Source organism: Talpa occidentalis, unplaced genomic scaffold (assembly GCF_014898055.3).
Source record: "Talpa occidentalis isolate TD23 unplaced genomic scaffold, MPIMG_talOcc4v2.1, whole genome shotgun sequence".
NCBI classification, from domain to species: domain Eukaryota; kingdom Metazoa; phylum Chordata; class Mammalia; order Eulipotyphla; family Talpidae; genus Talpa; species Talpa occidentalis.
The window spans coordinates 27,004,817-27,028,160 of record NW_026555331.1 but is presented as its reverse complement, the minus strand read 5'-3'; the positions used below and the strand labels follow the sequence as shown (position 1 = coordinate 27,028,160).

The 23,344-nt window shown below is 35.7% G+C and overlaps 1 protein-coding gene across 4 annotated transcripts in view; it reads left to right on the top strand.

Moving 5' to 3' along the window:
- The window catches only part of ZFPM2 (zinc finger protein, FOG family member 2), a 450,746-nt gene that overhangs the window by 211,938 nt on the left and 215,464 nt on the right, over positions 1–23,344 (top strand). For all 4 annotated transcript variants that reach the window (XM_054692032.1, XM_054692031.1, XM_054692033.1 and 1 more), the window contains one exon: positions 16,788–16,906. In XM_054692032.1, coding sequence (XP_054548007.1) covers positions 16,788–16,906 — 119 coding nt within the window. The remainder of the gene's footprint in view (positions 1–16,787; positions 16,907–23,344) is intronic.

Sequence of the window (23,344 nt, the reverse complement as noted above, 5' to 3'; positions counted from 1 at the left end):
TATGCTCATAAAGGTATCATAGATTCCTTTTTTCAGGTAAGGTTTATCATATCAGAGAATACAAAAATGTGGGACATTCATACATTTGGCAGAGAAAAAAAATTATAGATTATTATAAATTGAAGGTAAAATGCTTATGTCTTCATTCTTCATTCCTATTTTCATTATGGAAAATCATTACTTTGATTCTAGGTAAGATATGTGCATAAAATTATATCAGTAGTGCAATATCTAGTATATTTTAATTCTTTTCCAGGTAACAATTCTTTCAGATGAAAAATGTAAAGAACCAGAATCTATTTTCTGAATTTTATTTACTATCTATGGTTTAAATTATGTTAGTGTATCTAGAGAGAAAATAAATCCGAAGTTATTTATTTGATAGTTTCATGTCAGTTATCTTTCTATCTATTTTCCTTTAAAAACAATAAGAAACCTTTTGGAAGCCTTATCATTTCATCAATGGATAAATTTATACATTTTTTAAAAAGATTTATTTATTTATACAAGCACTGACGTACAGGGCAAAGAATTCACCAGAGACAGAGTGGGAAACAGAACAGGCAGAAGGACCAAAGTACACTGCTGAGGGGAGCAGTGGGCGAGACAGGAGCGGTCTGCCGAGCCATGTGGGAATCTCCCTTGCTGCCTGGAAATCAAACTGGTGCTGCAGAGGCAGAGGCTGCGAACAGCTTCACAACACTGTGCTTAACATGCTGCGCCACTGGGGAGGCCCCAAGTTTATACATATTTGACAAATATCAGTTATTTCAAACGTACCTTCTAACTTCTAATATATACTTAAAAAAACTAAGTATTTTTTTTAAAGTTTTATTATTAATTGTACCATTATTTTACATCCTGGCTAATATTTTGACAGTGTTGGATTTCCCCTCTCAGATGAATTCACTGTAGCCCTCCCTCTACCAAAGCACCCATAGTCCCCCCACCATAGTGCTTTATATTCTCCTTCCACTCCCCTGTTTTCACTCTTCTCCCTTCCCCTCCCCCATCCCCATCTGAATGCCTAAGATCAATGGTCAGTTTTTAAGTGTTGGTTTTAAAATTTTTCCTTGGAAAAGAAGAAGTCAAACTATCACTATTTGCAGATGATATGATAATATACATAGAGAACCCCAAAAACTCCACAGAAAAACTAATTCAACTAATCAATCTAACAAAAGAGGTAAAGGACCTATACAAAGAAAACTATAAAACACTGTTAAAAGAAATAGAAGAAGACACAAAGAAATGGAAAGACATCCCCTGCTCATGGATTGGAAGAATAAACATTATTAAAATGGCCATCCTACCAAAAGCAATCTACAGATTCAATGCTATTCCAATCAAAATTTCAATGTCATTCTTCAAAGAAATAGAACAATTATTGATGAAATTCATATGGAATCACAAAAACCCCGAATAGCCAAAGCTCTCCTGAAAAAAAAAGAAGGGAATGGAGGCATCACACTCCCAGACTTCAAACTCTACTACAAAGCCATAATCATCAAAACTGCATGGTATTGGAACAAGAACAGACACACAGACCAATGGAATCGAATAGAAAATCCAGAAATAAACCCACAGATTTATGGTCAACTAATCTTTGACAAAGGAGCAAAGACTATGCATTGGAGCAAAGAAAGTTTGTTCAATAAATGGTGCTGGGAAAACTGGGTCGCTACATGCAAAAGAATGAAGCTTGACCACTACCTCACACCATGCACAAAAATCAACTCAAAATGGATTAAAGAACTAGACATAAGACCTGAAACCATAAAATATATAGAAGGAAATATAGGTGAAACACTACGTGATTTGCACATCAAAGACATCTTTACAGACACATCACCCAAAGCAGTGATAGTGAAGGCAAAGATAAACAGCTGGGACTACATCAAATTAAAGAGCTTCTGTACAGCAAAAGAGACAATAACAAAAACAAAGAGAAACCCCACCAACTGGGAGAACATTTTTGCACACAACACTAATGATAAAGGACTAATCACAAAAATCTGCAAAGAGCTGATGAGACTCAACAACAACAAAGAAAATAATCCAGTCAAAAAATGGGCAGAAGAGCTAAAAAGAAACTTCTCTGAAGAGGAAATGCAAATGGCCAACAGGCATATGAAAAAATGTTCAATATCACTTGTCATCAGGGAAATGCAAATCAAAACTACCATGAGATACCATCTTACACCAGTGAGAATGGCACATATTAAAAAAACTAGCAACAACAAATGTTGGCGAGGGTGTGGAGAAAAAGGAACTCTCCTGCACTGTTGGTGGGAGTGCAAACTGGTCCAACCACTATGGAGAGCTGTGTGGAGATTTCTGGACCTACTAAACATAGAGCTTCCATATGATCCAGCAATTCCACTCCTAGGTATTTACCCAAAGGACACAGAAACATCCATTCCAAAGAACACCTGCACCCCTATGTTTATAGCAGCACTATTTACAATAGCTAAGCTTTGGAAACAGCCCAAATGCCCAAAAATAGATGACTGGATTAAGAAGATGTGGTACATATATACCATGGAATATTACTCAGCATTCAAAAAAGATAAACACATGCAATTTGCAGCAACATGGATGGCGCTGGAAGGGATCATGCTCAGCGAAATAAGCCAAAAAGAAAAAGAAAAATACCGGATGGTCTCACTCATAGCAGGAATCTAGAGAACTTAAATAAGGGACCAGAAAAATGAATAACTATAAGAAAGCGAAAATCAAAATCAACAAAAAACTATGAACCAAAGACACTCTTTGGGGGGTGAGGGGTGGGAGGGGAGGGATTGGGGTCAGAATGGGGGGTTGCAATTGTATGGGGAATATAAAAATAAAATTTATTATTTAAAATAAAATAAAATAAAATAAAATTTTTCCTTGGTCCTTTGTTTTTTCTATATTCCACATATGTGACACCATCCAGTATTATTCTTAATATTTGAATGTAAGATTTATTTATGTACATAGTAAGAGTTTAATAAATTTCCTTTAAATTTAAAATTCTTTTGACTATGTGAGTATTCTGATGTGTAGTCATTAAATAATAGGCATGATAATAAGAATTTAGGAAATTTTTTTAAAAGATCAGTTGACTTGTTGTATCAAACATGTGGTTTAGATAATTGTGGTCATTTCTGGGTACCACATTTCAGTACCAAGATTAAGCCATTAGTTCTGAATGTATTCATCTATTGGAGAGCAAATAACTTTACCTAGTCCATCTTAGAAACAAGCAATAAGAAGCATTGCTTCTATTTCTAGACACTCGAAACCAAGAAATAAAAACAGCAGATACATTGATAAGTGAGACCACCTCTCTGATCTTTAGTGCTAGAGGTGATAGCTTCTAGTATCATCACCTCAATTTCAGTAGTTTATGTGAAATTATCAAAAAACAAAATTTTTCTCGTATTGAAAATATTTTTCAGATGATGGCAGTTTATGAGATATTTTCCAACAATTTTTAGAAACATCTTTTTGTCTAAAGGGAACATGTAGACAATCTTGAACAACAGAAACTTTGACCAACAGATATGATTATTATGGCCTTAAAACTGTTATTTTACAACAAATTCCAGTCATTTGCCTCTTCTGGCTTGACAGTTTTATCTCAAGGTAGTGCTTTCTAATTCATTGCCTTACAGAGTTTAACTTGTAACATGACATGTGTTTAAAAATTCAAGTTAACCTTGTATTTTGCTCATTTTTGAAAGAGATTTTTTTCTGATCTATTAAAGGAAATAAATGACTTACACTGTCTTTTGTCAGCTCCCCGCCTCTAATAGGCCTTCTCTTATATTTCTGAGTTAGTTGCCTGAGGGGATTTCTTTTCTTGATGGTCAAAGTTTATCTCCTACCTTTACTAAAAACCTCATAAGTTGGGTCATCATTACCTCCCTACCCTTCGAATAAATCATATAAAGAAAGATCCACATTAGATTCATTTTTATATTTCTGATATCTACCACAATCCTTATCATTATGTGTTCAACAGATATCTTTGTATATGGTTCCTTAAATAAAATTAGTTGAGTGTGTATTTATGAATAAAATAGTCCAGAAACTAAGCCTATCTGCAGATGTTTAAAATTTGGTTCTATTGGGCCCTGCCCCACGTGAGCATGTGTGAGACTTCCATCCAGGGGCCACCACACAGAAAATGATGTTTGCATGACAGCTTCTTCTGTCCTTGGGAAGGTCCAAGCAGATGTGAGCAGCAAGCTCTGGGTTCAAGAAAACTATTCCCTAAGCAATACTATCTGCCTGCTTACCTTCTTTCTACTTTCCATCCTTCTCCTTCTCCCTCCAACCCCTTTTCCTTCCCTCTTTTTCAAGATCTGTTGGAAAGGGAAGGATCTAAGAAAAGTAAAAGAAAAGGTGAGGAACCGAAGACAAGACTAAAATATGTATAATAGGTATTGAACATATACTACATAGCCTGGAGTGTGCTAAGTAATACAGAAAGATTTTAAAAGTTAAAGAAGGTGAAGATGCCATATCTTCCAATTTACAGTCATTATGTACAATTTTACATTAGAAAGTTTGCTTCAGAGAAAGTGCTCTCAACATAAATGAAAAGATTGAGAGTTGTTTCAAAGTGTTCGGAATACCTTTTTATACTTTGTATTCTTAGGAAGACAAGCTTATGCTAATAATGATGTGCTATATTTAATCAGACTGTCAATTTTTTTGTTGTTTTTATATCAAAACACAGCAAGTTTATTAAGGAAAATAGAAAAAGAAAAAAGGGGTGCCTGCATACACGCAGACAGGCAGTCTTAAAAGACAAGAGCTGCCCAGACATTGAATTTTTTATTTTAGCTTATTTAATAACTAACTGTTTCCTCTGCAGTATGATCATCAGCATGGGGAGAGACATGCTTTAAAACCATGCATCTTCAATTTCTTCTCTGTGGAATGTTTGGAATGGAAATGTAAAAGTTTATTGTGATCTCTGATAATCAAACAATAATTTTGCTGCTCTTCCCCCTGTAATGCCTTCCCAGGGTTTTGTTTGTTTAATCTTTCCCACCACCTTGACACCTCCAAAACTCGCCCTGTGGCCCTGTGCTTCAGGCACTGACATTCAGCTTTCCAAATTGAGTGGCAGCTAATCTTATAAATGAATCCACTCTAATGGCTGCTGATATGATACTGGGGCTTGAGGTCAGCCCTTCCACCTAGTTAAGTTGTTAAATTTTTTTTTAAAGAGTTAGTCTGATAAAGTAAAATGAGCATGAGAGGGTCAGAAAATCCAGGGGTGGAGTCCTAGTTTCACTACTAAGTTTGTAACATCAATCGTTATCTTAACTGGAAGCCCCAGCCTAATAACCACAATGGTAAAAAAAAAAAAAAAAAAAAAAGTACCTACTCTGTGTTTACTTCTCAGGGAAATAACTATTAAAATGTGTCTTCAAAAGTGAAGAAAAATGCTCTGGAAATATATTGATATAAAGATCTTCTAATCACAGTGGTTGGTTCCAAAGCAGTTGAAAAAAGCATGTGCACATGTTTGCACACACACACACACATGTTCACTCACTATTACATTTTCTGCAATTCCACCAGTTGAAATCACTGTAGGATAGCGAGAAAGTTCCAGGTAGAGAGCTAGTAAATCCATACAGAGCACAATAATAGGAAGAAAATGATGAAAAATATTAATTGAAAATCAAATACAGCAGAAGTTCCAAGAGTGAGAGATCACTTCTGAACTTCTGGCAAGGAGAGGCTGTATGAATCACAGACGTCTTCACTACAGGTAACAGACTCCAATAGATGGTACAGGTTAAACAGAACACAAATGAAGGGGTTTTTTGTCATATACCACATACCTAAGGCCTTTAAATTACAGAAAGATCAGCCATGTGCTTCACCCCAAAAAAGTATCAAGGAGCCTGCTTTATGCAAATTTGCTCTTGTCAGTTATGTGTAACTTGAGAATATATACAGCTGAGGGCCTCCCTGGTGGCGCAGCGGTTGAGCGCTGGGTTGCAAAGCTGCCCGCAGCCTCTGTGGCGCCAGTTCGATCCCCGGCTGCTCCCCGGCCACCGGAGGAGGGTCCCACATGGCGCGCAGACCTCTCCTGCCACCCGCTGCTCCCCTCAGCAGTGTACTTCGGTCCTTCTGCCTGCTCTGCTCCCCGCTCTGGCTCTGGTGAATCCTCTCACCCTCCCGCGCTTCTGACTGTACCCAGTGCATGTATAAACAAACAAACAAACAAATAGATGAATAAATAAAAACATGCCTCTATTAAAAAAAAAAAAAAGAATATATACAGCTGAGATGGTACATAAGCATTGCTGAAAGACTTAAGAATGATGAGCAAATGAGTGCAGTTCCCTTGATCTTAAGGAGGTTTTTTTTTTTTCTGAAGTATTATTTTCAGCAATACAGATTCAAACTTTAGAAATAAAAAAACTGTCAGTAGTATAGCCTACATGTTAAATCTTTCCAGCAAAGGAAATCTTTCCAGCAAACAAAATAAATATTTACCTATATTGTATTTATCAGAGACACCCTATAAATAAGAGAATTAAGTGGTAACTAGTTAGTGCTTTCATGTTTAGTATTGCACAGCCTTTATTCTTCCAAGTTTGGGGACCCACCTGTATTTGAATCTGTATTCATTGATGAAATGTTAAAGTTTAATCTCTTTATTCTGTTTTTCACTCTGTTTCTTAAAACCCTTCTAAAAAGCAATACTTATTCTTGTTCTCTGGCTAAAAAATTTTAAACTATACTGGAATATCACTCTTACATTTGTCTTGTATACATTTCTATTATGGGCTGAAAGTTCTTCCCAGAGCACTTACTTCCCTGGAGTGGAGGAAAGGCATTGAAGGTAGTGCTGTAGTTTCCTCATGTTACTTGTCATCTGTCATATCACCCTCTCTTCCTTTGATTCTCTAATTTTGTGACCCACAGAGTCACCTCCCCACTCTTAAAGGGAGCTGCATGTAGGCCTTTTTTTCCAGGCACAACTCACCCGGATCACAATTGATCTAAGAATATTGATGCTAAGAATATTTGTTAAAGCTTGTCAAAATATTTCTTTTTTATCTCCATCTATACCATCTCACAGTGTAAAAATATGATATTGCCTGAGTTTATTATAGGTGTCAATTTAAAAAAAAAAAACCTTATTAACCAGGAAACAAGTATACATGGTCTTTAAATGTCAGCAGTGGCTTGTGAAAAGTTTCATTGTGCATCAACTATCTTCTTCTAAGTTAATAAATATGACCTATAAAAATACATGCAATTTTAACAGACAAAAGTAAATGTTTAAAATTTAGAACCCTAAGACATCAATGAGATCCACTGTGTGAAATGTTATTTAAAAGCTACTCCTTGTTTTTGTTTTTGTTTTTTTTCATCAAAAAGAATCCATGGTTGATTTTTTTATCCAGCATTTCTCCTTTAGAGTTTATTCCCCAGAGAAAACAAATCTTCCCTGACCAGAACTCTGCAGGCCCTGCCCCTTCCCTGGCCCTCCTGCTGATGGGCCTACTTTTGAGATAGCCCCTCCCTGCTGCTTCCTGTGTCTGTTAGCCCAGACCGCTCTCCTCCTCCATGGTGCTTCCTCCCTAAGCCCTCACCTCCCAAAGCATACCCTCCCTCTGCTTCTCTAGATTTGAATCAGGAAATGGTACTGGGTCAGCCTGTGACAAGAAGTGTTGTCTGGAAGGTCGGGGAGGGTTTCTGGCAGCAGAGCAGCGGACTGTGCCAGGTTTCTTAAGCAAATGAGTGATGACTCCCCCCTTCTCCTTCCAGCAGCTGAAAAGTGTCCAGAAACTGCAGCTCCTCCTTCCAGTGACTTTTCCAAACATTTCTACTTATAAACTATTGAACCAAGGGTAAAAGGTGGCAATTTCTTTCTTTTCCTCTTGAACGTGGTATCTGTGGATACAACTTATTTTATATGGGAATATGCAAGTAAAGTCTTTCTACTTATTTCAGATCATGGTGTTGTTTTTAAAAATCATCTTGAATTTTCTATGTTAAGAATATTACCACTTAGAACCATATTTCATCTCTTTTTCTATCTTAAAGGTGATAATTTGTAGGTTTCATTGGGCCTTAGGCTAAAATGAATACACAGGCCTGTGATATTCTTGGAATTAATCTTTAAGGCCAGCCTGAACACTAAAGCAAAAGGCTCCTGAATTTGTAAGAGAAGCCAATATTTGTATTATTTGTCAAAGTTTTGCTTCTTAAACACATTGATATCTATGACATTTTAGAAACTATATTCAAAGGGTGCATTTTGTGTTCTTCAGAAATCTGTATCTTAATGTGCCATAGATTTTAAGACAATTCCAGTGTCTTGTTGTAGGTTTTAGATACTGAATGCATCGTGTGAAAAGGGAATGTTTCTATTTTGCCACCACCATTATGTTATCTTTCCCAGTGCAATTACAAGCTAATTCAAGGCTCTTTGTGTTAGACTAATAGCTTCTGATTCACTGCTGTCACCCAGTACCTCTTCATGCACTTTTAATATCATCTGCAGTGCCCCCAGCACTTACCTAGGGTGAGCATTTTTCTCTAAGTAGACTCATCTTTGGCAAATCATTAATGGAACATCAAAAAGATCCCATCTGTTAGAGTTACATATGGCTAAGATCAGAATTATCAAATATCTCATTTTTTTCTTTATTCTTTTTTTCCTTTTTTTCCCTTTCTTATCCACACAATAAATGTAGTTGTCAGCAGGATAAGTTCATGCGCCGGATAAGGTCACAATTTCATTTAGTGACAACTTCCAACAGTATAAACTTACAAGGTTCGATTTATTAAAGAGTCAGAAGGGATAAGATCACTGCATGGCCAGCCTGATTTATCAGGGTTTGACTGGAGTACTTGAATAGGGAACGTCGTATTTCAAGTTTATGGTCAAAACTGTAGTTTAGTGTGTGTTATGACTGTATGACTCAAAAATTGAGAAGGAAAATTAGAAAAGGTATCCCTATAAGGCGATCTGTAGCCACTAACCAAGCCCTGTGATTGCCTGTGCCAAACCATGCTTTGAGAGGGCTCAACATAGCACAATATAAACAGCACTCTTTTGTTTCAAAATGCAGATGAAACATTTTGTTATGAGTGCCCAAGGAGACACTTGTAGTGGCAAGACTGCAGTTTGGCTGTGAAGATCATCAGCAGTAAAATGATCTAACCCTCTTATGGTTCTGGAAGGCAGCCATCAAATGGTTAAACCATAAAAAAAGCAAGAGCTCTGCCATCCTTCAGCCACCTTGGCTGACTTTGAAAATGTTTTTAGATTTTTAGAATCTTTGAGAGCCTTTTGAACTCAGCATGACTTCAGGGCTATCCATGTTTGATACCATAATGTATAATGTTTTCCAGCCATGAAAAAATATAAATATGGCTTCTGACACAATGGCCTTCTGCTATACGAAGGCCTGATAAACATTATGAGCTAATTCATGTGGTTGGTTTTAAAATTTTGATGTATATTAAAACTGAGTTCAAACCAATCCAAAGTTTATTTTCATTATATGTATATGACCTGTCATCTCATTTACTTGTAACCATGTCTTTCTGTGAAAACCATGCCTGGAGTTAAGTAAGGGATGTCCTCTAAATTCCATGTACTACATTTATGTCATCAACTTAATGCTGAATTCAGCCAAAGCATGGTTGTCAATAACTGTGCTAAAAGACCCGTATCTTGTCTGTTCCCCTTTGGTGTGTTATACTTCTCATAAATTTTGCTTTCTAAAGAGGCATTAAAAAGACCCTATTAAAAAAGAAACAAAACAATGGCTGATGGCACCTTCAGTGAAAAGTGAATTGAGGGTATCTCTTGGAATATTAAGTATTTCTTTTCACCAGTGAATTTCTTTTTATTTATATAAAAAAAGTGGGTTGATATCTTAAAAGCTGCTGTATGGTGGTGATTTTTGACTTAGAACCTTTTTTTTTAAAGTGAAGTTATCGTCAGTCTTTGAGTAATCACAGACTTTTAAAAGTATACATTATCAAGAAGATAAGAGAAACAGCCCTCAGCACTAACAATATTATCTTTTACCAAAATTGATTAGTCCATCTATGTGTCTCAAATATTTTGTGTGAACTTACCCAGCTTGTTAAAAATAAGACTTCTTTTTGAAGAATAGCTGCAAAAATATGAACAGGGCAGAGGAGAAAAAAAAAAAAAACTTTATTTTTCCTCGTGCTTCATATTTCACAGATGAGGTAATAGATGTGAATGTAGTAAAATGTTGAAGAAATGAAATATATGATGGTAATACAAATAGAGGAGACATATTTAAGACAACTTTTTTTGTCTTTAAAATCAACTTCAATGGTACTAAAATTAAATCTGTGAACTTAAGAAAATCTGCATCCATTCAACTACATTAAATCCGTATTGCAATTAACTATAAACTGTATGAATTACTAGAGGATAAAAAAAATTAAAAATTACCTGTAGTTCAAAATGCTGATATTGTTGTTTGGGTAAAAGAAGTTATCAAAGAGAAGCCACTGGGAAATAATTCAATGTATACTGTGTGGTACTATGTCAGGAGGGTACTAGGGAAGGAGAAGGGAGTTTTTTTGTGGAGTTCAGAAACATTTTATTAAAGAAAATAGCTTTGGATTCATCTTGCAACATGAGTAGAATTTATTAAAACAGGGCAAGGATGGTGTGCCTGCAGATTGCTAGAACAATTTTCAGAAAGCTGTGGGAGTTCAACTGGGGATGAGGAGGAAGTTCTGGTGAGGAAGACATTCCTGACTAGAGGGAGACGAGCGTGTTGTGCAGATCAGGACATATAAGTCATCTGGACACTGAGGTGCAACATAGTGGTATAAAGATTCAGAGGTAGATGCTCTGGAGTCATCAGAAGAGAGCTAGTGAAGGAGCTTGCACAAATGAGTAACATGGCAGAAGTGGAATTTTAGTACATTTATCCTGGCACGGATTTGGGATCTGGCTTGGAGTAATAGTGTATCGAAGCTGGTTGGTCATCTACATCTGAGTTGATAATAATTTGGGAAATGCTGATAAAAAGATGAATCCAGGAGATAGTGAAGAGGAAGGTAAGTCAGGGTCTTGGGTATAATTTGGAAAAAGGTGATAAAGAGGGACTGTGACAACAGAAACAGGTGATGGCTAGAGTGATGGTTGGAGTGTGTGGACATGCTCTCAGAATACTTCATTTGTTTGGGTGAAATAGCAGTAGTTATTAGGGACTTTCCATCTGTTGTCTTAACTAATCCTCACAGTGACCATGTAAGATAGATATTGCAATTCCTATTTTTGCAGAAAGTAAAGTTCAAAAGATTGAGGAACTTGGTAATTACTGTGTTCTGACTTCCAATTCTGCAAAACTTCATTCACTCCAAACATCCATGATCTCCATCTCATCAAAAGGAGTCTCCAGCCCCTTTCTTACTCTCATAAATTGTCAGATTACTTGATTGATTCCTCCTCCTCTAAATTTTCAGACCATTGCTACAGGACCACAGTCAGTTTCATTCCTATTTTTTTTTTCTACTTCTAAATGTTCTGTGTCTTTACTCCATTATGTTGACTTTTGAATATTCTTGGAACTCTATCCTAGGTCTTCTTATTTTATCATGCTATAACATAGGATCCACGATCCTATGACTTTTATTACTATTACAAGCTGGTTTTAGTTGTTAAATAAATGTCAAAATTTATCACACTAGTGAAGACTTTGCTTTGAGCCCCAGGCTTATACCTGCCCACTGCATTTCACCTCTTGCTTTATTTTACAGCCACTTTCACCTCAATATTTCCAAATAAGAGCTACCCATCTTACTCTTAAATCTTGTTTTTCCTCTATTTTCCCTGTCTTGGTAGGTACATAATGTTGACACACTTGCCCAAGTCAGTAACCTGAACATCATTCTTGGATTTTTCCCTTCCTTAATTCCTCAAATCCAAATAGTTGCTATGTTCTATGTTTTCTACTTCCTGATGCTAATGGATTACATTTCCTGAAATTTATTCAGGGTTCAGACTTGTTTTGTTTGTCGCTTTATACATTTGTGCCATTGTCTAGAATTTAATAAACACCCAGTAAATACTTGTGTATTAAATGAATGAATAAATAAGAAAGAGGCCAAAAGTAATGAAAGAATTGATTACGAACTGGAAACTGCTCTCTGATTTTGAAATCTCTGGTCTTTTCAAGTCAAATATTCATTTTATGCTAACGTGGTTGGAGAACCCTGGATGTCTGACCCACCAGACCAATGTTCTTTTGATTTTCTTGCTATATCAGATCTTGGGAAAGAAACTTAGGGTGTCATCTATCTTACCCAATAGAAGTGAGTGCAAACTCTTCTCTAATAAAGATTCAGAAATATTACTTATTCAAAACCATTTAGTGGATTATTTAGAAAATGGAATAGAGTTGGGACTAAAAATCAATCTTATTTTAGTGCCATATTGTTTTTTCCCTTTCATGACATTTAATAATCTTGAAAAATTAAACAAATACTTGTAAGCAACATATAAGTTAAACTAAATATAGCTTCCTTTTATACAATGTTTTCTCTTGCTATCATTAACCTATTTAGCCTTGGTACTGTATAAATGCTCATTATTTGTTTACTTTTCTGTGAAGATATTATGAGTGAAGGAATATTTATGTAAATGTAAATGAATATTTTTGCTTGACAATTTTAGCAACAGAAAGGATTTCTGCAAACCTCAAAATAACTTCTTGATAGGTCAAAAAGGAGACCTGGATTTGCCTGCCTGTCTAATAAAGTTGAAATTACAGACTTAGCAGTCGAATAGTGTTTCTGTTATAGCAGTCTTTGAGAGCTCATAAATGTATTTTTGGTCTGCTTCAAATTGTAGTGCATAGTCAAAGACACCTCAGAAACTTAAGAGATATTTGGGTATCATTTTATGATCTGCCCTAAGTTTGTAGTTCTTAATCCATTAAAAGACAGACCTGCTTGTAAATCCACAGGTATAGATAAGAAGTCACTGTTTGACTGAGTCTGAACCCTTTTCAAATGAAAAATGTCAGTGGCAGAAAGAGAGGATGAATTACTTTTTTAAAGGGTTTTCAAAGATCCTCATGATTCCTGTAGTATCGCTTCAGTGTGACATAACTGCTTTTTTAGTGTGTAAAAACAAGCAAATTATTTGGACATCATCTTTATGTAGAAAAGAACATTCTTAACTATTGTTTAGCTGAGGGATTGAAGTCTATTTTATCTTTCAATGGTAAATTGTAAAATAAGTTTATAAAACTAGTATGGTTGAAAATGGTAAGAACTATCAGATAGAAATTAAACAATTTATTTTCAATCAAAAATTATGTTAGAGATTTAAATAACTACATTATCACATATGAATATAAAATCTTTGAGAGACATTTCCCACCAATTCATTTTTGATTTCTATCTTTTCAAAGTCTCTGTCTTTTCTATACAAAGTCTCTGATTCCATGCATTAATCAAAAAGATTGTATTAGTGTGAGTACATTTTCAGGGTGAAATCTCAGAATTTTTTTCATTCCATCTACAGAAACATATTGTTCGTGTTCCATAGTCCCTGCATCTGAATAAGTTTCAGAGCTTCATATATAACATTAACATGTTATTTAATATTAATACATTTATTTAATATTAATACAGAAACTGAGACCTGTTGACTCTTTCTGGATCCATGTTTTTCATTGCTGATCTTTCTTTAGCTACAAATACATCAGATTGAAAAAAACATGAGTTGTATTTTTCCTAATATAATGAATTTAACGAATTCTTCTATTTTTAATATACTTGGCAAGCATGAAAGGAAGGCGGTATGAGAAGAATGGAAAACAGAGGTATAGTCCTTGAATTTAAATTTCTTACTGTGAATATGAAATTTCCTTTGCTTCTTCATTGTTCAGGTATCGGTAAACTTATTTTGTATAAGGTAACCATGACACACTATTTTAGTAGGCTGTGGTTTATATACTCGTGACTTTTGGGATAAGCAAATATAAAAACACAAAAACTAATGTTCAGGACTCTAACTATTAAAAGGGGGTGATAAATGTAAGCTACCGACAAAAGATATAATTGAACTCGGGTTTATTCCAACTACAGAAACATAAACAATTTATACCAAGGTTAAATATGCATATTTAAGGATATTTATTGAGTTGAAATAAAACTAAGACCAATAGGCAAAATGGTCACACCATATTACTCACCAGGCTGTGTGTCAGTTAGAAAAAGTAATTACTGAGTAGATTCTATCCTACTTAAGATTTTCCACAGCTACATATGAATATCCACTTATATTTCTCATTCCATTCCTTCCTATTTTCAAGTCTTCTGTTGAGTCAACTAAAAAGAAATACCATTGAAAATTACATTATTGAGACTAAAATTTTAAAACAGAAAAATTTTGGTATGACAATACTATCATAGATTTATATAAAGTGGGAGCTCCCATTCTGGATTGAAATTTTTATTCTTTTTATCCCAAACAATGTTTAGACTGTCATTTATTTTTATTTTAAATATTTATTTAGGCATACAAGAACTGGGGTACAGGCCAGAGGTACAGGGGGTGAAAGGATTCATCAGAGACAGAGTGAGAAACAACAGATTGACCGAGATACACTCCTGAGGGGAGCAGCGGGCAAGACAGGAGAGGTCTGCCACGCCATGTGGGTAGCTCCCTGGCCGCCCAGGGATCGAACTCATGCTGCAGAGGCTGGTGATTGCTGTGCTTAACCCCTTGTGCCACCAAGGAAGCCCAAGACTGACAGTCATTTATTGAAGCCCTGATTTATTTTTTATTGATTGGTTGATTTTTGTTAAAGATTTATTTGTTTATGCATACAAGAGCTGGGGTATAGGCCAGAGATGCACAGGATGAGAGGATTCACCAGAGACAGAGTGGGGAACAGAACAGGCAGACTGACTGAAATACACTGCTGAGGGGAGCATCGGGCAAGTCAGGAGAGGTCTGCTGCGCCATGTGGGTTGTTCCCTGGCTGGCCGGGGATCGAACTCGTGCTGCAGAGGCTACGGATTGCTTCATAGTGCGGTGCTTAATACCTTGCGCCACCAGGGAGGCCCCAATCAATTGATTTTTTTAAGCAAGTATTTGATGAATTCCCACTTTATGCCAGTGTTCATACTTCTGTTTCCCCTTAACAAACCCAAAGTATTAAGTGGGAGGAAATGACTTGATAGTTGAACAGTCTTTCTGTTATGGCAATCTTTGAGAGCTCATATATGTTATTTTTGGCCTGCATAAAACTGTAATGCATAGTTGTAATAGGGCAACGAGGCACATGGTGGGGGGTGGGGGCCAGGAATCTGGCAAGCCTCCCAGCCCCCAGCAAATCGTTTGCTCTTTTCTCTGGGCTTTCTCTGGTGTGCTCTCTTGCATGTTGTCTCCAGGTTTACTAGGTCACACAGCTCATCCTCCCATAGCTGCTTTCCATCTCTGAGTGGTAATATCTTTATAACCTTGGCCTCTAGGCTCAGGTGTGCACACTTATGCATGCACGCACCCATGATCCAGGTGTCCACAATCAGGCATGTGTGCCCCAAGTCCATGCCTCCAAGCGCCCTTTGTCTTAACATCTGCAAGGCCGCAGGTGATAGCCACAGAGGCTAGTTGCACAAAATTATTAATCCATTTGCCTTACAATAGTCAAATACACCTCAAAAACTTTGAAGATATTTGGGTATCACTTTGTGATCTGCTCTAAATTTGTAGTTCTTAATCCATTAAAAGTCAGAGCTGTTTGTAAATGTGTTTTCACTTCTTGTTTCCCCTTAACAAACCCAAAGTATTAAATGGGAGGAATGGAAAGGAAGAAGACCATCCTAAACTGGCTTTTCTTTTGTGATTTTTGTCCAAGGACATTTAGTGACATGGAATCTTACCTAAAGTGCTAAACACAAACAAGTGAAGATTTTTGGCCAAACATTTTTTATTTGGAAAAATATGCATCTCCGGGCCTTCCCAGTGGCGCAGAAGGTTGAGCACAGCGCTGTGAAGCTGTCCGCAGTCTCTGCAGTGTGGGTTCGATCCCTGGGGGCCAGGGAGATACCCACATGGTGCGACAGACCTCTTCTGTCTCGCCCACTGCTCCCCTCAGCAGTCTCTTCAGTCCATCTGCCTGTTCTGCTCCCCACTCTGTCTCTGGTGAATTTTCTTACCCTCCCGCATCTCTGACCTGTACCCCAGTTCTTGTATAAATAAATAAATCTTAAAAAAAAGAAAATATGCATCTTTACTTTTTGTACATGTAGATATTTTAGTCCTTGAAGCTAGTAGTAATTTCAGGAAATAAAGAACTGTTGTAAACTCTCCAGTTTTACTGCTCACTGGTCTTAAATAGCTACACTCATGTTATTGCCTAGGTTATATATCTTTAATTGTAATTTTTTAGTTCATTGGTGCTCAAATATGAGAATTTGAACACTAAGTCATTGTCCTAATGTTCCATGTCTATCTATTTTGGTTTTGGATCTTTGCTTTTTGAGGAAATGTTATTATTTGGGGTTCTTAAAGACTTAATAAATAAAATTGACTTCAGTAGATGATGTGTGTGAAAAGGTGCAAGAAAGAAATTGAACTGAATATGACTACAATTATAGGAACAAGCTTTATTTTAGTCTCAGCATAATAAGATCATTTTTTTTTTCAGCAAGCGTAATTAATTCTCTTCCTAGGAATCCTGAGAATATTGTGCTTGTAAAGAAGTGAAAGTCTAAACCCCTCTTGTTTTCCTTGTCTGCAGGAGAGCTGGAAGTCTTTCAGAAAGATGGGGAACGAAAAATTCAGAGTCGGCAGCAACTTCCAGTGGGAACAACCTGGGGACCATTCTCCGGGAAGATGGACCTGAATAATAATTCTTTGGTATGTGGATCTTCTGAGGTGGTTGACTCAATAATTTGTCATAGCTCAGAAATCATCTCTGCTTTCTTACCAGTGAAATCACTAAAAACAATTTGTTATTTTTTTTCCTTTTTCACGGGCCACAAAACTTGGATATTTTCCAAGTGGTTTGTCTCTGACAGTAATATACCCAGAATTCAGAAGGAAACAGGTTAATCATACTAAATGGTTGTGTAGTAAGGTAATTTATAAGGTTGTTGCTTTATCTGCTTCGCCAGACTAATACTGTTCACACTTAATAATATATACAAATGCTTTTATTTTTCTAATGACACAAATTAATTGTCATACATTACAGGTTTACATGAAGAACAAGAAATAAACAACTTTGTTATTCTTTGGTGATACTATTTGTGTCTTTAAGAGCAAGTGTGAAATATTACCACTGTAATTCTTTGGTTAACTTTTTTATAGAAGTTCTGAGATCAGAAAGTCTACCTCTAGGTGAGATTGTATTAATTAGATGTTTCAGAAAATAATGGAAAGATGGGATGTTTGGTTATATATAAACTTCACTTCTTAATTGAATATGTTAGATATGAGAATGCTGCTGTAGCAAATTAGCACAGATGTTGTGGCTTTAAAAACATGTTTATAATTTTGTTGTTGTGGAAGTCTAAAATCTGAAGGGAATCTCACTGGGCTAAAAATCAAGGTATCTGCAGGGCTGAGTTCCTTTCTGAAGTCACTGGGGAAGATGCCATTTGCTTCACTGTTCTAGCTTCTCAAGGCTTGGCTCATGGCCCTTCTCCATTTTCAAAGCCAACAGTTGCTGATTGAGTATTTCTCAGCCCTCCTTCATGACTCTAATTCCTCCCCCTCTTTCACATTTAAGAACCCTTGTGATAGGGCTCACCTGGGTAGTCTAGGATAATCTGTATTTTTTAAGCCATCTGATCAGCAACTTTAATTCCATCTGCTTCCTTAATTCCTCTTTGCCAAGTAATGTTAACATTCACAAGTTCCAGGGATGAGGATATTAATACCTCTCCTATTATAAGTGATAATATCAGTGATAAAACTTGGGAAAAGTTTTTACATTCCTTAGAAGATCCAAAAATTATATATTTAAAATTGAAGTACTTCTCTCTAAATGCCATTTTTGTAGGAAGATTCTCACTCAGGTCTGTGAGAAATTTCTTCTTGAAGTTATTACAGGAAAGAAACTGATCTGTGTTAGATCTCTGCTTATTTAATGCCATGTGGATGTAGAAGAGATTATTGTGTCATCTAAAGATTATGACCTAAATAAGTAATTTTGTGTTACTTAGTTGTGTTACTAAACTTTTGTCTTACTAAATTTTTAAACAACATACAAGATTCTAAGGGTATGCTTTTTACTTGCTGATCCCATGTGTCTATCCATAAAAGGATGGATTAGGAAATTTCACCTGAATTTAAGAATGAAACTAAAAGTTGATGGGCTAGGCTGAATATTTAATAATCTGGAGAATTTAACTCATGGCTGTCCAGTATTCCTACTTCAAAAGAGTTTGAGTTGGGATCCTACAATGAAGGTTTTGGCTGGTTGAGTCTTATTAATAAACTATTCTATTTATTCCTTTTAAGAATAGTAGTAAACTATACTGATTTTTCAAGTAATAACAAAAGGAAGATTGTCTAAACATCAAAGTTTGAATTAAATACTATACTAAAACAATTTTATCTGGGGTTTCTATTTGTTCTCTAGCAATGCTTAAAAATACTTTTGGAAATAAGATATCTTGTTATATACTGAACTCCAACAACATTTAGTCCTCTGATAATTCTTCAAAAAATGTGCTATCACAAAATGGCACAAATTTTATGTAAAAGGTGAACAATTTTCCCTTTACTCCAGCAAAATAACATCTCTATGAAAATGTAATTTTTGATTAACCTTTACATCATCATCTCTCTCTCTCTCTATATATATATACACACACACACACACACACACATACACACACATTTGTACATATTTAGCATATGCTAAATAGTGATAAATGGAAAATAAACCTATTAAGGTTTAATTTTTTTTAAAGATTTATTTATTGATTGATTGATTGATTTATACATACATACATACAAGCACTGGGTACAGTCAGAAGCGCGGGAGGGTGAGAGAATTCACCAGAGTCAGAGCAGGATGCAGAACAGGCAGAAGGACCGAAGTACACTGCTGAGGGGAGCAGCGGGCGGCAGGAGAGGTCTGGCGCCATGTGGGACCCTCCTCTGGTGGCCGGGGAGCAGCCGGGGATCGAACTGGCGCAGCAGAGGTTGCGGGCGGCTTTGCAACCCAGCGCTCAACCGCTGCACCACCGGGGAGGCCCAAGGTTTAATTTTTCAATGAAACAATTTCTTATTTGTAATTTTTAGGCAATGATGTAATTTTGCTTTTTAGAACTCCTGTGCCATGAAATAGCCTAAACTTACTTTTATGCCATATTTAATATTTTAAAAAAATTAAAATCATAGATATGAAAATTTCAGTGTTATACTATTTGATGTATGTGTGCATACCCCTCAGTGTATCAAAAACTATTATTATTTTGAGTAATAATTTATTATAGGAAACAATCTTAATAATCTAGTCATCTTTTTTAAATTCTACAGTCTAATTCATGTTATTACCTAAAACTATAGCTTTTTCGGGTTTATTATTAAAAATTTAGTTGTTTTGCTAAAATATACTTTAAAATATTTTTTATTTTGAAATAACATGTTTTTACAGAATTCTGATTTTATGTCATAAATACTGCTAGTACTACTACTACTGCTAGTAATATTACTATTGCAATTGGCTAACATATTGCATACTTACTCTTTTCTAGACACATTTAGAGAACTGGAAATGGATTAGTTTATTTAGTCCTCAGAACTTATGAATTTGGCTCTATATTATAATTTATTTTATAGATAGAAAATAAAGGCTCAGGGCTTTCAATTACAGAATCTGCATTTTTAAAGACCCTCCACACTGTCTACTCAATAGCATCTGTAACATGCTTTGAGCATGATAAAATTGTTGTGAATTTCTTTACTTGAATTCTAACTTTATAAAAATATCTGGAGGAAATATTTAGTACCTATGATATTTCATATTCTATTTGAATAGTTAGGTGTTAATTTAAATATTTCTGCAATTCCATTCCTTCTTTATAATTTGGACAGCACTTTAATATGTATTTTAATCATGAAGATAAATTTTGCTTATTATAAAAAATATAGCCTACCAACCCTTCCTTACCCAACCTTGAATCAAATTTGGAATGAGCACCCTCTTTTAAATTGTTTATTCGCCAACCAATGTAATGTTACTCTGCTCAGACTCACGGTGTTGGCTCAGGAGATTCAGCACACTAATTAATCTAACACAGTAATTAATTGAGTCACCATGCCAGATGTCAAATCCTTTTTATATCTTTCAAGTTCCCATCTTGAAGTGCATTAGCAATATGCCACCTTCTGCAGGAAGTCTTTACAGACCAGGCATTTGGATGTATATAGAACATTTCAAGAAATGTGGTCTATAGAGAAGCACCAAACAAATTGATTTGACAAAAAGATATTCTTAGAATCATATAACACACTAGACATAGAACTATATAATGTATCTTTTGCCCATAACTCATTATCTTGTTAGATACATCATGCTGTAATGGTTTAATGATAGCAGCAGCTACCTGCTGCATGTCGTTAATACTTTCCCTGGGCTAAATGTAGGTCACAGTGTTTTACATGTTTTATGTCTCATTTAGTTCTCACACAAGCATCTGAGAAGGTAATATTTATCTCTTTTGTTACAGAGAACAAAAGAGATAAGGAAGGTAGATGACTAGCCCAAGTTCACTTCAGTTTGACTCCTGAACCAATGTTACAAATACTGCCTTAGAAATTTTATCTTTAGTATCGGCATAATAAAGCAACCTAACTTATAGAGGTTCTGTGAAGAATAAATGAGATAGCATATACAAGTTATCAACAAATATTAACAATTGCTTGGTAATCTATAGAAATGAAACTGTTGAAAACTTATCAAGTTTAAATTTGAAAGACACTCCAAAGTAAAAAGTAAAACTGTAAGCCTTTGGTGTTTGGGGACTTCACATATCTAACTTGGGTATTTTCCAAGGATTCCATTAATGTTCTCCAGAGAAACAGAACCAGTAGGATGTATGTGCACACACATATTTCTCTCTCTCTCTGTCCCCACCCCACTTTCTGCCTGTCATCTATCATAAGGAATTGGCTCACATGATTATGGAGGTAAGCCCAAATTCTACAATGAGTGCTGGCAGGCTGGAGACCCAGAAGAGCCAATGGTACAAATGAGGTATCAAAGCAATCTGTTAGAGATTTCCTTTTTGCTTGGGAATTTTTTGTTCTGTTAGACCTTCAACTGATTGGATGTGGCCCACCCACATTATGGTGGGCAATCTGCAACACTCAGAGTTCATAAATTTAAATGTTAATCTCATCCAAAAAACCCTCCAAGTTGACACAAAATTAATCATCACGGACTTGGAACAGTCTACGATACCTTGTAAGTTTCAGGGGGATTTTTGTTTTGCATTTGTACAGTCAAAGGAATTACTACCCAGTGAGTGATTTTAGCCTTCTTTTCAATATTTCAAGTCTGTGCCAAGGAATAACTTACATTATTATGGCGACACAAAGTTCTCGTTTTTAAAAGTCTTGTGATTTCATTCACTGAGAACATCAAAGGAATACTGACAAGAAAGAAATTTCAAAAATCAGTTTAAATTGTGATTAATATCTTTGGAGGTATTTTATAATTTATTTTTATGTTGAGCTTTTGATTTTTCCCATATTCTCCAGAGAACAGAGCTCATTTTATTAAATCTCTACTAAGCTAACCCATGGTAAGTGCTTAATAAACATCAAACCAAAGAATGATCTTTTAGAGAATTGGGTGTCTGCAATTTATGGGACACTTGCCCTCTCTTGGTTTTGAATATATTAGCTGTAGGTCTCTAAATAGACTGATTCGGCTATCTGCTGGAATCATGAAACTTGAATACTTAATTAAATAGAACATAAATAGAAAGTATCAGTTTACTTAATACATAATAATAAAATCACTATAACCTGTTAAATTCAACAAATGACATTTGATGGGAGATCTTATTTTACTAACGATGTTTAATCAGGATAGAACATTATTTGATTTTCCCAGGTGACATTGAATTTTACAAGTAAAAAATGCAATTCTAATTTTTTTGTTATTATTATTATTATTATTTTGCATAGAAGAACTGGGTGTAGGCCAGAGATGCCAGGGGGTGAGAGGATTCACCAGAGACAGAGTGGGGAGCAGATTTATTGAAATACACTGCTAAGAGGAGCGACAGGCAAGGCAGGAGACGTCTGCTGAGCCATATGTGTATTAGCTCCCTGGAGAGGAATCTAACTCAGGTTGTAGAGGTGATAGTGCTGAGACTTAACCCCTTGGCCACCAGGGAGGCCCAAAAAATACAATTCTAAAGGGCACTGTAGACAGCATTTTATGGACCTAATAGTGAAATAAGGCGTACATGAAATTGCACCTTAAAATTTTTAAGGTAATTATCTTCATAGAGTTATATAGTTGAAGAAAGAATTAGAGGTTCCTAATCCAAATCATAAGGAAACATTAGAATTATTAAGCTCTCCTTTTCCATTTCTATCTCTTCTAGTACCAATATTTGATCCTGCTTATTACCAACCTTCAAGTTATATGCTATACACTCCCTACTACTCCCTACTAGGTAGAAATATCTGTAACTTTTTACTTGAAGACTTTGTCCAGCCTCAGGTACAAACTTGCTGCAAGCCAAGCAAGATGGAAGTCCTGGAGAATTACTGTTTCAGAAGTAATACTCAACCAATGATAGACAGAAGTTGGTGGATAAATCCCCCTGCTTTCTTTCCTCTCCTGCAGATAGGAGAACACTTCTACCCTAAGTACTAGAGTTTGCCCAGGAAATTGAGCTCCAGTTGGCTTTATAATGCAGCCTTCATGGGTTTCCTTATCTTAACTGCTTACTTCTCTGTGCTTCTACTGAAATTCTCTGAGATATCTTCCCTAAATAGTTTTACTTGCACTTGAATCAGTCTTGGGGTATGCTGTTTGGGAAGCCATATCATGACAGCCATTTAAAGACATTTCTATATTCTAAGATATAGAAATGAAGTGAATTGGTAAGCAATATCCAAATTATTGTTGAACTTTGAGAGGACATAAATTGTTAAACATTCTTATTTTTCAATTTTGGATTTCTGAATCTGGCACATAATAGACATTCCATAAATGCTCTTTAAAATAAATATCTAATCTCCTTATCACAAGTATTCTTGCTGACACCACCCACATCCATCCATCTTCACCACCTCAATGACAGAATTTGTAATTTTGCT